This window comes from Amia ocellicauda, chromosome 5 (genome assembly GCF_036373705.1).
Source record: "Amia ocellicauda isolate fAmiCal2 chromosome 5, fAmiCal2.hap1, whole genome shotgun sequence".
Lineage (NCBI taxonomy): Eukaryota > Metazoa > Chordata > Actinopteri > Amiiformes > Amiidae > Amia > Amia ocellicauda.
Genome location: NC_089854.1, coordinates 39,770,756 through 39,795,328, shown reverse-complemented (window position 1 = coordinate 39,795,328; position 24,573 = coordinate 39,770,756). Strand labels below are relative to the sequence as shown.

Genomic DNA, 24,573 nt, shown 5'->3' with positions numbered 1-24,573 from the left:
TTATATATCTCCATCTGATTTTGAAACTAAATGTAAATAGATAGAATAATTGTCTTATTTAAAACACAGATTCCTAAGGACAATGAAGCTGAAATGTGTTTTTCTTAGCTGTACAGCGTTTAAAATAAATAATTGGCTGTCCTGTTATCGTCACATACTCATGGCTGCACACCAGTTCCAATTGTTTCATAAAATGAAGACATTGTCTAGAAACACAGCTCTTGTTGACCTTAGCAAATACAGAACATAAATGGAGAATTAGCAAAGAAACAATTGGTGGATTAATTATACCTTTGCATTAAAAAGTGCTTTTTAAATTGCAAATGGGTGATACAGAGCAATGAGCATGTTAGAGCAATGAATGAGTCACTTACTGTGATTTTCCCCCTCTGTTCTTTGCATCACTTTTAGAATTGGAAAGCGGCTCGTTAAAATCTGTTAATTGATTTGATTTGAAACCATTTTATTTCTGTCAGCACTGGCAACATCTAAAGGCAATAAAGACGATGAGATCTGTTAGGAATGAAAATGTTGAAAATGGACAAATCTGTTAACGTAAAGCATGTGTGTCTTTGGGTGCACATAGTTTTAATGGCTTTTTATATAATTGTACTGTAGTCATATGTGTTTGGGGGGGGGAGCATCTCATTCAAAGTGTACAATTATCTGTTTGTAACACTAACTCTATTTGTGTTTTATAATTATTTTCCAGAAATGTGAGTTTAACATGGATAATCTCAGCAAACCTGAGCTTCTCACACTTCTCAGTATTATGGAGGGGGAATTAGAAGCCAGGGACTTGGTGATCGAGGCTTTGCGGGTGAGTTACTCTTTCCTTTCCTTACCTGTGTCCATCTGTAGCAATATCTGTCTCTTTCTGGTTCACAAGCTTTATGTAAATGTGTGTGTATATGACCCCGTTCACACTTATTAGGCCAGCCCTGGGCCGCCTCAAATTCAGTCCTGCTTTTTTTAGAGACCCCGTTCACATTTGCAGTTTTAGGAGGCCTAAGTGTGTTCACATATGCGGGCGAAAATGAGGCCTAAACGAAATGCATGCCGGGAATAAACAAATCTGCTCAAACAAACCAGTTACGCATGACATTAGGTCTGCTTACAGGTGTATGCAATGTATTTATAATTGCAACTTATTAATATTGATATATATATAGGATATTGATCGGTTCTATATTTTCTTTGAAAGTAATCTTAACCCTTTGCAGCCAAAGCTTTATAATATAATTAAAAAATCTGCTGGTTCAATGGGGAAACTAATTAATATTGTTTCCTTTTCAAATGTCTATCTTCGGTTCTGCAAGTTTAAAAGTGCAGACTTCAATCATACTTAGTACAAGAAAAAACAATAGCAAGTTTACCAGCTACACACTTTTATTTTAATCGACTGAGTAGTTTGAACTGTTTACATAATTATAACTCATTACTTAGCCTATACTTTTTTAATATATATATAAAGATGTGAGGTACCGAAATGTATCTGTACATTTAAGGCTATAGATCAATATGCCATTCAAACAATTCTTGTGCAGTCGTGTAAGATTTTTTGGTGCCTGTGTTTAGTCTGCGTTGGCGAGAAGTGGCGTCTCCTTTGAATCAGTCTCTGGGGGTGTGGCTTGAGTTTTGTCACGCACTGATGCGTTCCACCCGGCCCAGGGCCCGGAGTGTTCACATTCACATTTAGGTCGCCTTTAGGCCGCCTCAAAAGATTTAGGCCGGGTCAAAAAGTGGGACTAGTTGTGACCCGGCCCAGGGCCGCCATAAATCTATGACCCCGTTCACATTTCAGTTAAGGCGGCCCTGGGCCGGCCTAAATCCCAAATGTGAACGGGGTCCAAGTGTGTGTGTGTGTGTGTGTGTGTGTGTGTGTGTGTGTGTGTGTGTGTGTGTGTGTATATATATACACTCACCTAAAGGATTATTAGGAACACCTTTTCAATTTCTCATTAATGCAATTATCTAACCAACCAATCACATGGCAGTTGCTTCAATGCATTTAGGGGTGTGGTCCTGGTCAAGACAATCTCCTGAACTCCTAACTGAATGTCTGAATGGGAAAGAAAGGTGATTTAAGCAATTTTGAGCGTGGCATGGTTGTTGGTGCCAGACGGGCCGGTCTGAGTATTTCACAATCTGCTCAGTTACTGGGATTTTCACGCACAACCATTTCTAGGGTTTACAAAGAATGGTGTGAAAAGGGAAAAACATCCAGTATGCGGCAGTCCTGTGGGCGAAAATGCCTTGTTGATGCTAGAGGTCAGAGGAGAATGGGCCGACTGATTCAAGCTGATAGAAGAGCAACTTTGACTGAAATAAGCACTCGTTACAACCGAGGTATGCAGCAAAGCATTTGTGAAGCCACAACACGTACAACCTTGAGGCGGATGGGCTACAACAGCAGAAGACCCCACCGGGTACCACTCATCTCCACTACAAATAGGAAAAAGAGGCTACAATTTGCACAAGCTCACCAAAATTGGACAGTTGAAGACTGGAAAAATGTTGCCTGGTCTGATGAGTCTCGATTTCTGTTGAGACATTCAGATGGTAGAGTCAGAATTTGGCGTAAACAGAATGAGAACATGGATCCATCATGCCTTGTTACCACTGTGCAGGCTGGTGGTGGTGGTGTAATGGTGTGGGGGATGTTTTCTTGGCACACTTTAGGCCCCTTAGTGCCAATTGGGCATCGTTTAAATGCCACGGCCTACCTGAGCATTGTTTCTGATCATGTCCATCCCTTTATGACCACCATGTACCCATCCTCTGATGGCTACTTCCAGCAGGATAATGCACCATGTCACAAAGGTCGAATCATTTCAAATTGGTTTCTTGAACATGACAATGAGTTCACTGTACTAAACTGGCCCCCACAGTCACCAGATCTCAACCCAATAGAGCATCTTTGGGATGTGGTGGAACGGGAGCTTCGTGCCCTGGATGTGCATCCCACAAATCTCCATCAACTGCAAGATGCTATCCTATCAATATGGGCCAACATTTCTAAAGAATGCTTTCAGCACCTTGTTGAATCAATGCCACGTAGAATTAAGGCAGTTCTGAAGGCGAAAGGGGGTCAAACACAGTATTAGTATGGTGTTCCTAATAATCCTTTAGGTGAGTATGTATGTATGTATGTATGTATGTATATGTACTGTGTAATGTTTACATAAAACAAAAAACTAAGTTTTTTTTTTTTTTTTGTGGTACTTCACTTTTCTTTCCCATCATGGCAGACTTGTAAACTTCCTAACCTACAGAGATTCTTCATCTCCTATCTACTCTACTTTAATCTCATTCCTCTCTCAAACACAAACTCTGGATTTTAGGGTGGGTTGTGTGTGTGTCTTTTAGTGTCACACTATAGATCAAATTAATTTTACCTGTGACTTGCATTACATTCCAATCTAGGCCAACAAGCATTAGTGCCAGATTGGTCCCTTCAGTTCCATTAGTAGTCTGTTTCTGACCTTAATACCATTACGGCATGTTCATGTGTTTTCACCTAAAAAAAAAAAAAAAAAAAAAAGCTGCACCGTTTTCACAGTCAAAGTAAGCCATAAGACCAAGCTGTAATGCTGAGCTATGAGATATTACAGAATCAATCAGGTTTAATTCCAGGTAATGTGTTTAAGGGATACCAGTGCACATCATAATCCATACAAGTCACTCTTACCAGTTGCAGCATCTATGCGAATGTGAAGGTGATGTTCCAAGAAGCTCAGTTCTGTATGAAGAAGTGCTGACAATGATTGGTGCTTTCCTAATCCAAAATATTTTTCCAACACACAGCTTTTCCAAGTAATGTTTCCAGATGCACTGTTTGACCTCAAATATTGGATCAGTGAAGAGCTTTCTGTTAAGCTTGTGCTGAGGCTGAAAATGAAACGTCCCTTTCAGAATCTTCCAAATCTAATCAAAGGAACCCCAGTTAAAAATCAGACGCATTATTTATTTTGAAGTCTAGGAGTTTTCACAGGATGCGGCCAGTAGAACTTTGTTAAAACATTTTTTCCTGTTTGTTCCAAGACCATGGATGAATTTGTGTTAAAGCAGATTAGAGGTATTTACTGTAGCAATAGGGCTGAATATTAAATGTTTCTAATGTGTGCTGTAATGTGGATTGCAATAAGATTCCATGATGTAACACGTTGAGCCTTTGTGGATTTTTACAAACCGTGGGCTCTTTGATACGGCATAAGCCTGCTCCAGATGTTGTCTGTTTCATGTGTTTGATCTTGTTTCGAGTAAATCTGCAGTCAGGGACAATTTGGAGCTCAGAAAAATAAAAACAAATGTAAATGTATATTTGTTTTTCTGCTTTATCATTGCAGTTTGTGGAAGGGTCTGCAGCTGTTAATAGCTGAAAGGGACCAATTTGTCATTGTGTGTTAAGCATCACTTTTTTGTATGTATTTGTTTGTCATATATGTCTGCATGGATGCAATAAACATGCAAAACATGTAAAATAGCAGAGTGGTTGTATTCCTAACATTATAACAGATGCAGTTAAGTCCTTATTAAAAGTTGCATGAAAACAAATAAATGGAATAACAACAACCTGTTTTTGCCCCAGATTTCTAGAAATGTGGAGCTCTTCTAACACACTCTGCCTTTAACAAGTAGAAAAATCTTAAGATAAAAACAATGTGGTTAAATAGTCCAGTGTAAGAGGTAACCAGTGATCAAGATAACATGGTGCTGTAGCTAGTTTGTTTTAAACAACCTACTTTTCAAGAAACCAGTCAGATGTAGGCCAGGTATATATATATATATATATATATATATATATATATATATATGTATATGCATCTGTCCTCATTTTCTCCTTTCCCTATTTTTTGTAATGGATTTCTAAATGGGTTTTGCTTCTGCTTTCTGAAGTCTTTCTCTGTACATATGACATGCTACAAGACATAATCCTCAGTGTTTCTTTGCCTTCACTTGTTTGCTAAACAGTCTGAGACCATACAGCAATAAAAAACGAGTAACTTGAACTTTAAGTGACTTTTTTTGGATTCCCAGTTGTGATATCTGTCTTGGCTTGTGCGCCCTGTTGGCCTATTGTCTTATATAATTTCTTCAGATGTCGTTCCCTGAGCAGTTCTAGTTTTCCTCAGCCCTAAGAGTTGGAAACGAAATGTGCTACTGCAAGTGACCCTCTTGAGCTGCTATTTGTGCGTACTGCGTCTCGCAGCTGTTTCCTTCTGGGGAATCTAAAATCTCCACTTTTCCAAGTTGGCCACCCCTAAAACTATAAAAACATGCCATTAATAACAAGGATGTCTCGGCCATCATGGATTTCAGTGCTGCACTATATTCTCACTGGAGACCATGCAGTGTCTGCGTATTTTTAGTTGACATAATCAAAAAAATCCTTACTTTTATTGCAATATATTCTTAATCCCCAATCTGTTTTTCCATCTAAACAGTGTAAATCAGATCAGATTTAGGAAACCCAAAACCTGTTTTATTGAAACAGTAGTCATCATTGAAGTAATGGGAGGCATTTATTGTATAAGCTGTTGACAATTGTACAAGGCAGGGCACACCATCGCAGACGCACACACCACACTCGCATGGCTACACGGCACCTCACAATAGCCTAGACAACCTTTACATTCAGTTTTCACTCATTCCTGCTGGATGTAGCCCTTTTCTGTCCTGTGCTATGAATCCATACACTGTGGCACTTTGTGACTTAATCTTCCAGTCGGATCACATCAAGTTCTAATGCACAGTTAGAATAACTCATGGATACAAGTCTATTTTTCATAACACCTAAATGCTAAAGACTTCATTTCAGACATTCATTTACAAGATACTGGAGCTTGAGGACTTCAAAGAGCCTTATGGTTGGTTTCCCATTCATTCAAATTAAACATGGCGGCTATGATTGGACTCTTGTTGTTGAAGTTAACATGTCATTAAATCTTTATATTTATATTGTTTGTTAAGGTGTGTAATTTTTTTAATTAATATATTTTTATGGGAGCTGGTATAGTATACTATTTGTTGGGGTCAACAGCAATTGGAGCTAAACAACCCCCCCCCCCCAAACAAAAAATCATCATAATGCAATTAAATCGATTTGAAATAAGATCAGTTTCATATTCCTGTTATTCAGGGCTGATTATGTAATCTGTTTGTCTCCAGTCCAGGTGCTTTTTGTTCTGCTTTAAAATACTTTTGTCTTGAGTTCAAATGCATAATATGAAGCCGTCCATAGCATTTATAAATTTCCCATTGTGATCAAAAGCACGATGAGTGATTCAGTTTGGCACATTTTTCCTCAACACAATGTGAGATGTCTAAAAATGTATCGAAGGTTGTCGTAAATTACTTATAAATAGATTTGTTTTCCAACCTCTTCAGAAATCGTGTAAACGGATACAATATTATTTTATGCTGCTGTTAATTATTTAGATTTTTTTTGCTCGAGTACCTCCGTGTGCTGGTGTATCGTTTTCCATTTTGAAGACTGGAAGAAGAAAACGAATGAAAAATGCAGTACTGACTCGGTCATGTGATTTGAAACATTCTGTTCTGTTTATTTCTTCTAAATAGATATTAAATCCTTGTCATCCTGTTTATATTTTTAGTATTTTTGTTATGCCAGACCTATCCAAAACACAAAGGGAGATCATATTCCTTGATGCACTGGATCAACCCTGATCAGCTTCTTACCATTGACGATACACTGAAAACAGTCTGAAAGTATTATGTTTGATTTGTCCGTTTATAGATCACAGATCACCTGGGAGAATGGGTGAGGGGATGTTGTGAAGCTTAAAAGGAAGCATTTTTCAAGTAACATTTACAGTCTAACCCTAACATGCCTTTACAAAGCATGTCAAGGGCTTATCTGTCTCGTCTCATTTCAGTGCATACTAATTGCATAAGAGAGGTTATGAATGAGAATAGGGCCTTATCCCATTGGCTCTCTTTCCCAGCCCCCTACTTCATTGTCTAAATCAGTGCCACCTGTTTTCAATCCTTAATGCACCTGCTATTAATTTCTGCTCGTATCCTCTGGACTGTTGTAGCTGTAGGTTGACTTGTATATATCATAGATGTTTATAAACGCTTGAATCCAATCCCTCGACTTTATGCTCTGTCGAAGACCAAAGAGATTTTGCTCCTTTAATCTGTTTGTATGAAGTTCTTTTGAAACCACAAATTATGGTGCGTGTCTCTTTGCAGGGTTGCAATATCCATGACCAAAGTTATTTTAATTGAGGTCTGGAACATTATCTAATATCAACATTGATTCCCTTGGTTTAAATTATATGCTTTGTAATATCTATCTAAGCATTATTATCTGCCCCGTATAACTTCCCAACAGGCAGTTAATGACTACAATAACAGATCATCATAAACTGCTAAATCCTTTTTAATACGTTGCTTTTTCATGTTACCACTTATTTGCTATTTGTCATGCACCATACTGCTGCCTGCATGTTATAATTTGATCTTGTCAACATTAGATTTCACTTTGCCAGGTGTTTGCCCAGTCCTCTTTAGTGTCTAAGCTGTATTGTATTTCCTTTGCTGCCGTTTACTAATCCCTTTTGCTCAGTTTCATTCTTTCACTTTGTTTGAATGCAAACACATATCCTTTGTCATTTTACAGATTCATGTTGTATTTGTGGGAGGGAGATGAAAGTAGAACTATATATTAAAAGCTAATCTCAACATCCAAGGTATATTGTGTAAGGGGCATAGTCTTTGTATGCCCCTCTATACCAGTAATTCTGCTATACTGGGTATCTGTATATCCTGGACACTGGCCAGTCATTTGTCTGTCTCCATTTCTAATTATGAAGGTGCATTTTAGGGGGATTCCATCTCTTGGCTCCTATTCTTCATTATGTCAAAATCTAGGTCACAAGTTTTGGCATGTGCATAAATTAGATGTATTTATTATAAGCAAAATGTATTGGCTTTCCTTGTGAAACATTTTAAAGGCCTGTTGTCCTGAAAATCTTTATCGTCCCATTTCTGGAAGCTAACATAATAAATATGACTGTATTGATGACCCTGTTAGAAAACACTGTAATTTATGTCTCCCTTGAAAATCACAAGGAGGAATGTTGTTTTCCAGCACTGGTAGGGTTACAAAAGCCTGAGTATTTCGGGAGGTTTGAGATGTAAAAACATAGCAATGTAGGACACTGTATAACAGTATGTAGGTCACAGTGACCCCCCCACCCTGCTTAGTAGAACTGATGAGCTAGTTTGAGGAGTACGAGTCCCATATCTGCAACACTACCCGTTTGATTCGGTGACCTGTGACTTTGACATTTCATAGATTAAACTACTAAAGAAAAATCAAACCAATTAACAGCAGCTGCTTCAATTTCTTGATATCAGGAACAAATGCTTGTGTGCTTTGTGTTTTTGAACTCAACCTTTAATGATTGAAGATTGGTAAAGTGTTGGTCTGAAGTGGGCTCATGCAGCTGCTTCTAAGAAACTTTTTATTTTTTATTTTTATTGTTCCAACCCAACTCTCAACTATTTAATTCAACTCTTTAATCAAGTAATAGTTTGCCTAATCAAAGCTTTTGAATTATGTAACAATGCAAGTAAAACAATTATATAAGATGATTGAAACAATCAAATTCAACACATTACTTGTCCAAATAAAGTATCAATTAGGTTAATTGGAGCACAGCTGGAAACAATAACAAAAATGATGATCAACAAAAGGACTTGGGAGAAGCCATGTTATCCTCTGGTGGGCTCTTAATGGAGCTTCACTGAAAATAGCCTTTTTGTGAGTTTCAAGGTGATTTAAACTTGGTATTCATATTCCAAAGTGTGTTTGGAAATTTTTTTGTGGTTTTACCAGTTCTTCTTTGTCAACTTCAGTAAGAAGATCAAAAATACTAACTGACACATTTATAGGACTGATACCAAAACACATTAATTTTCATTTGAGTTTCAGTAACATATATAATAGTCATAAAAAAAAAACTACAGAAAAAAACCTTCTGACTGAGCTTGGTTTTAAGAAGATTTCTTGAGTGCGGGAGGATTAAGTGGAGTTAGTAGTTATTGCCAAGGAGATGGGCTTCTGGTACCATTATCCCTTTTCCCCTTGTAGTGTGACTCTCATATTTTTGGTAAATGGTTCAGATCAATAAAGTAGTACATTAATTTTATTTAATCTCTGAAGTCACAACAAACAATGCACATAAATGTTTTGACCGCTGTTTCATCACAGTAAATGTAGCCATACATTTTGTTTGTTGTTTTTTCCCTGCTACACTACCATGAATTTGGATATTTATAAAATGGTTGTTACATCTTGGATGTAATTAATTATTTTGCAGCCCCACAGTTGAAGACACTCGATTGGTAAGAGTACAAGACTTTATGGTTGGCCACTGATAATTTCAAAGCCTGATTTAATACATATACAATCTTTATTGAATTTATGACTCTGAAAGCCTTGTAGCAAACAAGTTGCAGTCTTCAATGCAGAGGTGAGGGTGGGATTTTTCATGCAATCTCATGAGTCATCAAGCATTGTGTGAGAAATTTGCATCGAGGTTTCTAATGAAAAGAAAATAAAGGAAAAATGTTTTGAAAATGATATGTTCCTGGTTTGTAGTTTCATAACTTTCAATTATGAAAAAGGGATGGAAGGGGGGTGGTGGGAATCTGCCTGACTCCAATGAACCTCTGCAAATCTGTTTAAGAAATTTCAAAGTTATTATTTGATAAGGCTGTGGCAATAATCAGTCTGCTGATGGTTACATTTGAGAATTGACAAAGGTCATATTTAAGTGCTTCTTAACTACTGGCTCTTTTCCATGTTGACTGTGGCCTCTACACCTTCATTTTCTTCAGGGTTATATGCTGTAGCTATGAATACAGTGAAAAATGTGTTTCCATAATTTGTATTGATTTTTCTTCTTAAGAGGCTTAAAGCCCTATACTGCCACCCCATTTAAAAACAATGTTCACTGCACTAAACTCATTTCATGGTTCTAAATGGGCAATGTTGTATTATGTTAACAGGGTAACATCTTACAAAATAGATTTTGCTAAGTCATTCATACACGTATAGACATGAGTCGCTGTTGTAGTGTTCAAACTGCTTCTTTAGCCAGAGAGATGAGCCCCAAATGCTGCAACACTCTTGGGACGTTTTATTTAATCGAACTGAGAAAAGAAACAATTTTCAATCATATGCAGTGTGTTTTTCTATTACTTGCACTAGATTTAAGGAATGCACACCAAATCTGCCCACGAGAGATTGACCTCTGAGTCTTTATTCAGTGCTTTGGGTGCTACTGGAGAAATCAGTATAGTTCCTGAGGCAGTAATATACCTTCTGTTGTGTCCAGCAGCAGTGTATTCTGCTTAATCCATTTATCGGTAATGAGTTTGATTTTGAGCAGACGGTCCCAATAAGTAGGCCACGTTTACATGGTGTTACATTTTTACATTAAAAAGATGTATTGGGGGAGACTGAATCGTAACTATTTGTTTCTGGAAAGGACACTTTCCTCAGCATACAGGACTAACCAGATAATGTCCCGATGGAGTTGCACGATTTTTTAGATGTGGTTCAGAATTTCACGAACAAACCGCACATCTATAGTTATGGCTTATGATTGCATTTGAAAACTACATTTAGTTTAAGATCCGTGTGTGTGTGTCTGTGTCTGTCTGTGTTTGCCAAGTGATGGACTGGCATCCCATCCTGAGTGGATTCCTGCCTTGCGCCCTATGCCTGCCGGGATTGGCTCCGGCTTCCCCGCGACACTCACCAGGTTAAGCGGTTTCGAAGATGGATGGATGGATGGATGGATATACTTTAAGAATAGCTGCCATATGTGTCAGTTGTGGAATGAATAAGAATGATCATCGATCCTGTTCTTCATCAATTTTTGGACATTTGATTGTATTTGCCTTTCTCTCTTCCAGGCTTTAAGGCTTATATAAACACACTTTTCCAAGAAAGATTAACTTAAAACATTACCAAGGCATCCGTAATACTTTTGTGAAGGACCACACTCATGCAGAATAACATGAAAATTGGCATGTGTTCAAATACAGTGGGTATCTACACTCTGCTTGTCTATGTCCAAAAATATAACAACATATTTTTAATGAATGCACAACTGAAGTGGCCACTTGAAATGTAAAGGCTGATGACCACAGACATACGACTGTACATTAATGCCCTACTTGCTTCAATTTATTAGTTAAAAATGCATCCTGAGTCCCTTGAACTTTGACATCACAGAGGTTGCTTGTAGTTCCGTTGTCAGCTGAAATTATTGGAGCTCGCGTGGTCTCAAGTTTTTGGCAGCAACAGCACAGCTTGGAGCAGACACTATCAACATCTACTTTCTCAAGAGTAAGCATGCCATTAGTTTGTATTTCTTATAAGGAACAGACTTTAACTGTTGAAAGTTGAAACTCCCTCCAGAGTGGAATTATTTTTGTTTTGTATTCTGCATGGGGGGTTAACCTTTTCGATTTATTTTTCTTTTGTCTATCTGTGTCAAGTGAGTTTTGTATTTTTTATTTCTTATGTGTAATTTTCTGCAATTACTGTACTGAATTTACCAAAACGTTGAAACGCTGGGATGTCTAACGAGTTTTGAAACTTTAGACAGATTTATTTTGTTCAGATGACAAATGTTACATTTATGCTGGAATTTCAGGAAGTACACAGTAGTGTGGAAAGTGTGGTCTATTTGTATTACAAATAAGTTGTGCTGACCTGCTGTGACTCTTTACATTGTTTTCCTTAGCAACCCCAAAAAAGCATAGAGGAAAATAAAAAAATGAGAGAGATCAAAGGTGTCCAAGAAAATATCATCACAAATATCAAAATATTATCACAACCTTGAATTCTGCCCCAAAAAATATAAAATACTTGGAGTTAGCAATCTTGTCCTGGTAATTTCCCATCAATCTCCACATATTGCCATTGTGGTTTTATTAAGGTGCTTGTAATTGTATTAAGTCTATCATCATTGCTTTCAAGATGTCTTTCTTTTGGTGACACTCATGGTTGTATGCAAAACAAACAAATAAAACAAGTTTGGAGAAAACATGAACACTGTAATTTAGATGTTTTTGAGATGTGTTTCCTCATATTGCTCTGAAAATAGCATAACCAGTACACCAAATCTACATTCATGCATACATTCAGTGTCTGTGGTGTGCAGCCGTTGAGCCTTGTTGATTTATTTGGCCAGTTTTTAACCTTTAGTGAACCGTGGGTTAACAGTGGCCTCCAAACCACAGAACTATTTTGGTTTAAAAACACACAGAAGCAAAATCACACAATGAGGCCTAGCAATGTCAGAGAGTTGCCTTAATTGTCTTATTATAAAAAATATCCATAAATAATTCACCAGTGGTTGTGTTGATCAGTTAATTCTACTGAAGATCACTTTCACTTGAGTGGCTTTATTAACAACTTGAGGTTTTATATACAACAATGTGGGTCTCCAGCTTTTTATTTTTATTTTTTAATTAGGCTAATAACTTTTTGACCCACCTTTGTTTAGACCAGTTATAGTATTTTGTATCACTACAAAACATAAAACCAACAAAAAGACAAAAGCATTTTTTAAACGTGACTGTTACTAAATGTCAGCTATGCAGACTGTCTGCTTCATGACTGGCTTGCTCAATTTATTTCAATCTTCAAGTCACCATAAAAGATACAAGACAAGTACATTACCAGTATTCTTTTAGCTATAAAAACATATCTCGATTGGTTTTATTTCAGCTTTGAAAGGCATGCTGAAACCTAAACAATGATAAGACATAGTCGATCCGGTTACATTTCAGTATATTCTGTTCTTGTTTATTTATATTCCATGCACAGTACTTCATGATCTAGACATATCTATCATGTTTAATTTATTTATGCCCCTTTTCAGGTCATGGAAACATATCTCCTAAATGAAGTACCACAGCTTTCTAATCAAGAAAGTTTATATAATATCAACATAAATCCAGAAAACAGTCCAAATGCAAAAGTCACTTTCAATCAGTATTATGTTGCAATTGTACACATTATAATATTTGATAATTACCAGGCACTAGGATTAAAATGAAATAAAGAAATTATACATAAATTATACAACATGCATTATTTACCATCATGAGCTAGAGTACCTGCCAGTTTTCACATCATCTTTACCGAGAGACTCAATCTGTTCAAACTGGAACACTGAAAATGTGTATAATCAAAGCCTTCTGAATCCATCAAAGTCAGTTCAGTCGAACACTCCGCGGTGATGTGCAGTTAAGGTTATGTCTTGGAAGGGGTTCAGTCTCTCAAATTCGTCCTTCTTGCTCAACGCTTTTGTTGTCAATTTTACATTACCAAATTTCAAAGTTACCAAAATTTTTCTGTGCTTAAATCGACGCCATCCTGATTGAAAACTTTCCAGAAAAAATGTAACGTAAGTTTGAGGCAAATGTTATTGTTGTTTTTAAATGTAATGGACTATGTTGAGTTCCGTTATTAGCAGTTTAGAAATGTGTTGTTGTGGTTTGAAGATTACATTGGATTAGGGTCCTGTTGTTAATGCCGAAAATAAAAATCTGTTTACTATGCAGGAACTTAATTATAATACTTGTCAGAGGGCCCACATTTCACTTAACTGTACTGTCTAAGAATTTTATAACATGCTTACTGTGATGGATTCAAAAGCATTTTGTATTGAATTCATAGCCTTACAGTGTTCATGCTTAAATGGGAAGTTTCAATTATGGTTGAGACTGTTTGTTTATTGATGTTAAATTGTTTTTATTAGTCTTCATTTAATCAAACGGATAAAACACTTGATACAAAGTAGCATTTGTGATCTTACAACTGTTAGGCAATATTGACTGCAAGAGAACATTTACTTTGGTATTAATGCTGTTCTCCATCTCCTATGGATATTACATTTCCTAATGTGCTTCAATACATGTTTGTTTGATCTAAAAATGGATGCAACTGACTGAAATGTTATCCTGGTAGATATCGCTTAACCGTGCCTGTAGTTGTGCATGGAAAGTATATGGACCAAACAAATAATATATCCATCAAATTCCTGTTTTTATCTTTGGTCAAAATCAGTATGGACCATATCGTTCAGTATGACTTTTAAAACAGATTTTTGTCAGTTCTCCAATTCAAGACAGTTTCTGAAATGTATTTTGCTTTCCAGTAATTAATGGTAGGAACTGAGGGCCTTTTCTTTGATAGGCAGTGAGTAATGTCTTACTGTTGACCACTTGGGAACTTCTTGGTTTCTCAAATTTATATAGATTTTGTTGTCAAAACAACAAGCATTTTACAGACCTCCAGTTGGTGAAATATGTGTAATGCTTGAAAAGATCTGATGAAAGACCAAACATATTGGTGAATGGGTGGGAATAGTGTTTCCCTCAAGATCTAAGGCCTATAATCTGATCAAGCCTTAATGTCCCTTTGAGCTGCGTCTCAAAGCTCGGATGACCATTGTGACTCCTGACCTGTGGTTTGGTTCTGATTTTTAACTGATGTGTGATATCTGATAAACCGTTATGCCCACAAACCAGGACCAAAATAGACCCTTACCAGCTTGCATGACAGCACAATGTAGGAAAGGAAATGGTGATAAATGGCCTGAAACAGCTGTGTTATAGAGGCATCCATCACACACTCAACACGGCAAAGAAGCCAGTTGTACACATTGCTAACCTTGTAAATTAAATATCATACAAATGTAATTTGGGAAACATTACGACCTGAAAACTAATTTAGACTGTAGCTGGGCGGGGTTAGTTTGCACTTCATTATTTTTCTTAAATGTAATTTGGGTTTTGATTTTATCATTTGAACCATGGTTTGACCTTGATAACCCCATAGCTTAGAGGTCAAGGTTATAAATGAAGAGAAGTGTTAAGTTACAGTACGTGCAACAAGGCACAATATTGGTTTCTTTGGCTTGCATATACATGACTCTTAATAGCTTTGACCGTCATATCTATTGACAGTCATGAAGCTTTCAGATTTTGATTTGTTGGTAGAAAAATACTGAATGTACCCCTGTATTTTCATGAGTTTTCAATACACTTTCAGATGCAAATTTTCAAGAGTATGAATTTGTTAAATAGTTTGTAATAGAATATTAAAATAAACATTTTATTTTCTCAGTTACCATGGAAGCAGTGACTTTCAATGTTGGTTGCTGTCTCGTGTATGGATATGTATGCAGGGGCAATGCAGCTTAAGAATACAACATAAATGCTTGTTGCTGTGTTAAAATTACCTATTTTTATTATTCACAGATAAGCAAATGTATTTTTTAAACATTGTATCATTATTTGTAACATTGTATATTTTTGAATAATTACATTTTTATAGTTCTGGTTACAGACAGAAAAGCTGACCACATTATTATTAATTTCTTCCAGTTTACTATACATTTCAGGTTGTTTTAAAGTCAGGTAATGGTAAAGCTAGTTTTGATTGAGTCCACAATGGTTATCTTATAGTCAAATTGAGCAAACCAAATATACAGTGAGGGGAAAAAAGTATTTGATCCCCTGCTGATTTTGTATGTTTGCCTACTGACAAAGAAATGATCAGTCTATAATTTTAATGGTAGGTGTATTTTAACAGTGAGAGACGGAATAACAACAAAAAAATCCAGAAAAACGCATTTCAAAAAAGTTATAAATTGATTTGCATGTTAATGAGGGAAATAAGTATTTGATCCCCTATCAATCAGCAAGATTTCTGGCTCCCAGGTGTCTTTTATACAGGTAACGAGCTGAGATTAGGAGCACTCTCTTAAAGGGAGCTCCTAATCTCAGCTCGTTACCTGTATAAAAGACACCTGTCCACAGAAGCAATCAATCAATCAGATTCCAAACTCTCCACCATGGCCAAGACCAAAGAAAGAGCTGTCCAAGGATGTCAGGGACAAGATTGTAGACCTACACAAGGCTGGAATGGGCTACAAGACCATCGCCAAGCAGCTTGGTGAGAAGGTGACAACAGTTGGTGCGATTATTCGCAAATGGAAGAAACACAAAATAACTATCAGTCTCCCTCGGTCTGGGGCTCCATGCAAGATCTCACCTCGTGGAGTTTCAATGATCATGAGAACGGTGAGGAATCAGCCCAGAACTACACGGGAGGATCTTGTTAATGATCTCAAGGCAGCTGGGACCATAGTCACCAAGAAAACACTACGCCGTGAAGGATTGAAATCCTGCAGCGCCCGCAAGGCCCCCCTGCTCAAGAAAGCACATGTACAGGCCCGTCTGAAATTTGCCAATGAACATCTGAATGATTCAGAGGAGAACTGGGTGAAAGTGTTGTGGTCAGATGAGACCAAAATCGAGCTCTTTGGCATCAACTCAACTTGCCGTGTTTGGAGGAGGAGGAATGACCCCAAGAACACCATCCCCACCGTCAAACATGGAGGTGGAAACATGCTTTGGGGGTGTTTTTCTGCTAAGGGGACAGGACAACTGCACCGCATTAAATTGACGATGGACGGGGCCATGTACCATCAGATCTTGGGTAAGAACCTCCTTCCCTCAGCCAGGGCATTGAAAATGGGTCGTGGATGGGTATTCCAGCATGACAATGACCCAAAACACACAGCCAAGGCAACAAAGGAGTGGCTCAAGAAGAAGCACATTAAGGTCCTGGAGTTGCCTAGCCCGTCTCCAGACCTTAATCCCATAGAAAATCTGTGGAGGGAGCTGAAGGTTCGAGTTGCCAAACGTCGGCCTCGAAACCTTAATGACTTGGAGAGGATCTGCAAAGAGGAGTGGGACAAAATCCCTCCTGAGATGTGTGCAAACCTGGTGGCCAACTACAAGAAACGTCTGACCTCTGTGATTGCCAACAAGGGTTTTGCCACCAAGTACTAAGTCGAAGGGGTCAAATACTTATTTCCCTCATTAACATGCAAATCAATTTATAACTTTTTTGAAATGCGTTTTTCTTGATTTTTTTATTGTTATTCTGTCTCTCACTGTTAAAATACACCTACCATTAAAATTATAGACTGATCATTTCTTTGTCAGTGGGCAAACGTACAAAATCAGCAGGGGATCAAATACTTTTTTCCCTCACTGTATTGTACCCCACTATAGACTAATACTGGGATGAACTATTCATTTTTAATTTTGATTTAATCACGTATAGTACTAAAGTAATGCACTGTATGTATAATATTATACTTGTAATGATATACATAAGAATGTAATTTATGTAATGTAATTTACAGATCCAATATTTCTAAAATATTCGTAGCAGTTAAGCAGTGAGCTAAATAATATGCACCAGACATAACAGGGAAATATTACATAAAAATATATCCTATATCTCAAACTATTGTTCAGGAGTATTACAAAGTTTCGCTTGAGTTTGTTCTCTCTTAACATGTGTGTTTAAACCGTTAAAACAAACAACACATTTATTTCAATGTTCATTCGCAGTTTTGACTCTTACAAAGTTGGGGAATGGTATGTGATAAGCAAAGCAGAGGCAGAACAGATCTACATGTTCATCTGGGTGCTGCACAGTCTTGTACAAGTATAACACTCCCACACACTCTATGGCTGTGCCAACACTGGAAGTTAACTGTGACCCTGGTGGTGCTGTGAGTGTGAACATTGGAGAGGTTGAGGGAGGTGGTTCACATTTAAGAGTTGTATTTGGAGGAAAGATGCAGACACAGACCAGTCCAGGACAAGATGTAGCAAAAACTATACATGCAAAACTGCATCAATACTATCTGCTCATGGTCTGAAATAGAGACCAGTGGCACTCCATAATGCAAATCGAAACAATCTGCATAATATGGTAATGGAGGTAAGTAATAGCTTTTTATTCAGGGTCGTTTGCTCCCAGGAGAAGTCTTCTTTTGGTTAAGAAATGTATTTCTGCAGGTGTATTTTGACCTAATTAAGGGTGTGCAGAATAAGGGGAGGGATTTAGCTGATAAATGTATCTAACTATATTGATCTTATCCTGGACTGGACTGGATGAGGGCAGAGTAGTTACATTGCATTATAGTTCTATAGTTATTGCAATACCTGACCAAATGGTAAGGATAATTTTTTATTAACCAGTTAAATTTGTGTATAAAAAAGGCTTCAGTTGAATTCTATCAAGGTCATTCCTTGGCTAGATCCCTGCTCAGAATATATAATAAACCAGACCAATGTTTAAGTTAAATTTAATGTAGCCTGTATACTATGAACAACCTAACAGAATGATTATTTTACTTCTGGTTATAGTGTTTTTGAGTTTTCACTCACATTGATTGTGTTGTGACACAGCATATATTGCAACAGTACATGCTTCAACCTATCTTTTTATTTATATCTTTTTAATATCAGTATTAGTGATGTGCTGATCCGATAATCCGTATCGTTATCAGTCCGATTCAGGACAAAATCACTGGATCGGATATCTGAAATAATAGATGTTGTAATCCAATATGATCCACCGACAAATCTACCCTGAAACTTAGCCTTAAAGGGGAACTCCACCGTAAATCCATATTTTCTCAAGTAGAAACATATTATGTGGAGTGAGTTTTTCATGTCCAGCTCATTCTATGTACCAGAAATCAGAGATTGAGAAATATGGTGTCACGTCACCGGGGTCCTAACTCTGTTGCTGTTTTGCTGAGAGTCAAGAAGAGAAATCAGAAAAGTCAAGAAAATCATAAAACAGTAACATTTTATGCACGTCCGATTGCCCCATCACCCTATTTTTCCGAAAGAACCATTGGTTTGTAGTCATAAAAAGTGTATTTCACCACCCAGAACTGTTGCTTTTATTTAACATGATTATTTTATTCCAGGCACTGCTACAGTGCAGTGCTAACTGTGGCCTACACGTCAGTCCCCCAAATAAAATAATCATGCCAAATAATAGCGACATATATTGTTTTTAAGAATAATCTGCCCCTCATGATGAAGTGAGGAAACCTCAGTCACATTAGAGCATGGTTCCTGCAGGTTAAGGATGTGGAGAAATAATTACTTTTAATGACTTTTCATAGTCATAATTACTGACTTTTTAATGACCTGGATCAAAGTGTTCTAGGATTATAGTAGTTGCGTTGATAAATTCCATATATGCACAATTGGTGGAATTCTGCAGATCTGCGCATATTTGCGGAAATCTGTGCTAAAAGAACATGATCAATGGCTTCCTCACAAAAAACAAAACACTTAAGTGTATAATATGTGCAGTGCAATTAAACTACCACAAATCTACAGCTGGTATGTTAACCCACCTAAAAGCCAAACACCCTTGTGTGAAACTTGCAATGACAGAAAAGGAAAGAGGACTGCAATAAACAAATTAATATTATTAAGCTACATACATTATTGTGCAAAAGTTTTACGCAGGTGTGAAAAAATGCTGTAAAGTAAGAATGCTACATCAAATCAGTTTGATGTGACCACCCTTTGCCTTCAAAACTGCATAAATTCTTCTAGGTACACTTGCACACAGTTTTTGAAGGAACTCGGCAGGAACTCTTTTGAAGAAGCACAAAGAAACGGGCAACGTTGAGGACCGTAGACGCAGTGGTCGGCCAAGGAAACTTACTGCAGCAGATGAAAGACGCATCATGCTTACGTCCCTTCGCAATCGGAAGATGTCCAGCAGTGCCATCAGCTCAGAATTGGCAGAAAACCGTGGGACCCGGGTACACCCATCTACTGTCCAGAGAAGTCTGGTCAGAAGTGGCATTCATGGACTTGCGGCCAAAAAGCCATACCTCCGACGTAAAAAAAAGCCAAGTGACTCAACTATGCACGAAAACACAGGACCTGGGGTGCAGAAAAATGGCAGCAGGTGCTCTGGACTGATGAGTCAAAATTTGAAATGTTTGGCTGTAGCAGAAGGCAGTTTGTTCACCGAAGGGCTGGAGAGCGGTACACGAATGAGTGTCTGCAGGCAACAGTGAAGCATGGTGAAGGTTCCTTGCAAGTTTGGGGCTGCATTTCTGCAAATGGAGTTGTGGATTTGTTCAGAATGAATGGTCTCCTTAATGCTGAGAAGTACAGGCAGATACTTATCCATCATGCAATACCATCAGGGAGGCATCTGATTGGCATCTAATTTATTCTGCAGCATGACAACGACCCCAAACATACAAAGAAAGTCATTAAGAACTATCTTCAGTGTAAAGAAGAACAAGGAGTCCTGGAAGTGATGGTATGGCCCCCACAGAGCCCTGATCTCAATATCATCGAGTCTGTCTGGGATTACATGAAGAGAGAGAAGCAACTGAGGCTGCCTAAATCCACAGAAGAACTGTGGTTAGTTCTCCAAGATGTTTGGACCAACCTACCTGCCAAGGTCCTTCAAAAACGGTGTGCAAGTGTACCTAGAAGAAGTGATGCTGTTTTGAAGGCAAAGGGTGGTCACACCAAATATTGATTTGATGTAGATTGTTCTTCTGTTCACTCACTTTAAATTTTGTTAATTGATAAATATAATCTATTAACGTCTGTTTTTGAAACCACTAACACTGGAGATGCTATTTACATTAATGTTATTTTTGTTATTTGTTATTTTTACTGGAAATGCTTTTATTTTGACACTAGAATGATATACATTTTGTGTTAACTAAATGCTGTGATTTTGCATAGTTGTACTTTCAGTGATATTTCAATATTAATTTTGAATATTTTAATGCTGCTTAAATATTTTTTTATTTAAGTTTCACTAAATAAAAGGAAGCGGCATTATTGCATAAATCATGTTGTTGTGGGCTTTGCATTTTTTCCTTTATGGAAATGGAGAATTTGTTTCACAGTTTTTGTTTTTTAGGTGGCTAACAAATATCGAATCGGTATCGCAGATAGTCAAGGTTGAGGTATCGATATTAGAAAAGATAGTGGTATCGAGGCATCCTTAAACATTATTGAGCAGACTTCTTTATATTTGTCATCAATTCTTTCACATTCGCTTAACAGCACTCTCCCCAATAGAAGCTAGTTCTCACGTCATCTTTACCGAGAAGAACTGTAACATATGTTCAAGAGGGGCAACTTGCCAAATGTACAGCCAGACCCCTGTGGCATTTACAATTGCCGCTTTTTATCATGTCGTGACTGTGTTAGTGCGTTAGCCTGTGTCTATTACTTAAGCCGTTAACGTCCAAGGGAGGAAAAGGATGGAGCATCTGCCTTATTTAAATAATTCAGAGAACACACTGACATCCTCATAGCACAGGGTCATTGGGTCAAATCCTGGTGTGAGATAACTGAGAAGGCCTGCTTTATCAATTGTTTGTCCATTGTGCCGTTGGTGGAGTTATCTTTTTGAGATGTGTCAAAAGCAATTATTTACTGTTATGATTGGCTTGGAAAAGGGCAACAGGGGCGCTGCCAAATGATCAATTTCACCCCTGAGAAGTTCTGTTTTGTCTTTAGTATTTGAAAACCTTTTTATTTTTCTTTGATTTCATTATTTCTATGGAATATTTTATGTTTTATACATGTATATATATCAAAAGTATGATGGTCGTTATTCAACCCCATTACCTTGCAGCTGTTGGCTCAAATGTAACGTCCTTTTAATCGTCAATTGCAATACCAAAAGACAAACATCAAACTGGGCAGTTTTACAAAACCAGGATGTAATGAGCTAGTACTGATTCGGGCACTGTGCCCTTTTATGTAGAACATTTACAGTTGTATGTTTTCTTTTTTTTCCAGTTATATAATCACACTTTTAAATTCTGAATTTGCTTCCTGTATAAGGAAAGAACAAATGTGATTGAAAAAAAATCATCCTTTGCTTCCTGATACCTGCAACCAGAAAAACTATGCTGAGATTTCCCTTTGCTCTACTTTAAAAAGAATATATGCCAGAGGTCCATTGAAAGTATTCTCTGCCTTTACATGATTACAATGTGGCTGTTACTGGTCTTTAATCAAACTTTAATTTTATTGGATTTTTTACTGAGCTCATTGGGAACGACTGCGTATCTTCTATTACTTTGGGGATACAGGGAAAACAGTGTGCTGCTGCAGATGTTTTTTTATGTGTCTGAATTTGTATTAAAGTGTGCAAAGAATTCTCATTTCAAAGATTACCTTAATGTATGTCCTCCACTCCAAATGGCCATTTACCATTTGGCATTTCACAGACTTCGCATGCATGTCAGAGGGAGCAGGCAACATCCACTCTCCATGTCCGTGCTAACTATCGTGTGCTTCCCAGAATTCCACTGGGCCTGCCTCCTTCTCTGGTTAACAGTTCTGAAACAACACTTTAGAATAGTCTTTTGTGGATTAATTGATTCTGAGTGCTGACTCCAAAGAAAATGCTTTACAGTGGGTATCTATAAAGGATATTAATTAGAGCAGTGGTGAACATGGTATTTTTGTCAAGATGTGTGTCTAAGTTGAGATTGAGATTGAGTATTAGTCTGAAGGTAATAAACGCTATTAAATGTTATTGAAAATAAATTTAAATTTTAAATGTAAAATTCTCAAGGAGTACTTGTATACGACGCATCCATGGTTTATTTACAAAACAATAGATTGGCAAAGATTTTTCCATCCTTTCCGGAAATAGAAAGGAGAGAGCCTTTAAATATAGGCTTTTTTTGTGTGCTGTCATTTAATCATTACTGTACTTCAGCACAGCACCTAGTATTCTGGTTCAAGATACTCAACAGTTCAATGGAAGGCTCGGGGGAGAAAATGTATTAGTTCCAGTAATATGAATAATTTTCTATTACTGGAATTTATAGACGATGGAATGAGTTTGTCACCAGAGTTTTGCATCGGCTGAGTGGTCTACAGCATACAGACCTTTCACACGTCCACAAATTGTTGTGTTGAGATCCTTATTTCTGTTTCCTTTCAATTATTGTCATTGTTGTGGACAGTCCCACTTTATGTTTTGCCTCATACATAAAGCTTGCATAGTTGGAATATTACTTTGCTAGTTTAGGAACTGTAGTGTAAATTTTGGGAAAGTAGTGCAGTATATCAGTGCAATTCAAAACTTAGACCCCGTTCACACTTGAGATTTAGGCCGGCCCAGGACCGGCCTAACTCATATGTGAACGGGGTCATAGATTTAGGCCGGCCCTGGGCTGGGTCAAAACTAGTCCCTGTTTTCGACCCGGCCTAATGCGGCCTAAATGTAACTGTGAACGCGCCGGGCCTCAAGCCCGCCCCCAGAGACTGCGTGTCTGAGAGACGCGGAATAAACAGAGTAAACACAGAGTAAACACAGAGTAAACACGGGCAGCGCCACAGCTACACCATTGCAGGACACAATATTGTCTCTGTATTGTTTGAATGTCATATCGATCTATAGCCTTAAATGTACTGTTACATTTCGCTAGCTCACATCTTCATATATATATATTATAAAAATCTAGGCTAAGTAATGAGTTATAATGTAAACAGTTCAAACTACTCGGTCGATTAAAAAGTGTGTAGCTGGTAAACTTGCTATTGTTTGTTCTTGTACTAAGTATGATTGAAGTCTGAAATGTAACAGCATGCATTTTACACGTGGAAATTGTGAACGGGACCATAACTTTATTAATTATCCGAATTTTGCATTAAAACGGTATAAATTTAACCGAAGCAGGTTTCCATTAAAATCAGTGCATTTTAATACGAGACCAGTTATTTACTATGCAATCCGAAATGCAATTATATTGAGCTGAGCAGCACAATCACAAATGCCGGCGTTAGAGGTAACAACTGGGACGATGCAGAAATGAAAGCGCTGTTTACAAGATAAAGTTAAAAAACAAACAGCTGGAAGTGCACAGCGCTGCTGTCTGAGGATATATCGCTATAGATGCATCACAGGGGCTGCTTTCGATGCATATGATTGCATAGTAATGCATACGATTTCTTGTGATTTAATGTGGATGTCCTAATAAAGGTGCTTCGCTTTCGGGTGAATTGTAACAGCACTTTTAAACTTGCAGAACCGAAGATAGACATTTGAAAAGGGAAATATATGAATTCGATTCCGCATTGAACCAGCACGTATAATTATTTTAGAAAGCTTCGGCTGCAAAGGGTAAGATTACTTTCAAATAAAATACAGAACTGAACAATAGCCAATCGATATTAATAAGTTGTGATTATAAATACAGCGCATACACCTGTAAGCAGAGCTAATGTCCTGTGTCACTGGTTTGTTTGAGCAGATGTGTTTACTTCCCGGCATGCATTTCGTTTGGCCGGCTTTTCGCCCGCATATGTGACGCACAGAGGCTCCTAAAACCGCAGGTGTGAACGGGGTGTCTGAAAAAATCCGGATTAAATTTGAGGCGGCCCAGGGCCGGCCTAATAAGTGTAAACGGGGGTTTATTGAGAATTTGCAATTGTTCTGGTTTTGTTTTAGATCTTTCTCAAAGGAATTAATAGTTTTTAATTATTCTTTCCCTAAAATAGTATTCGGAATTAAATGCAAGCTGTAGGTTTTCTATATTTCTCACTTTTTTCAGTTACTGTATTTGGAAACTTATTTATCTGCTTTGCAGGTAATATTGATGCATGTTTAATTTT

General features: G+C 37.5%; 1 protein-coding gene across 2 annotated transcripts in view; it reads left to right on the top strand.

Moving 5' to 3' along the window:
- cttnbp2 (cortactin binding protein 2) overlaps nucleotides 1–24,573 on the top strand; it is a 72,649-nt gene that overhangs the window by 3,641 nt on the left and 44,435 nt on the right. For both annotated transcript variants that reach the window (XM_066705141.1, XM_066705142.1), the window contains exon 2: nucleotides 713–820. In XM_066705141.1, the coding sequence (XP_066561238.1) occupies nucleotides 713–820 (108 nt within the window). The remainder of the gene's footprint in view (nucleotides 1–712; nucleotides 821–24,573) is intronic.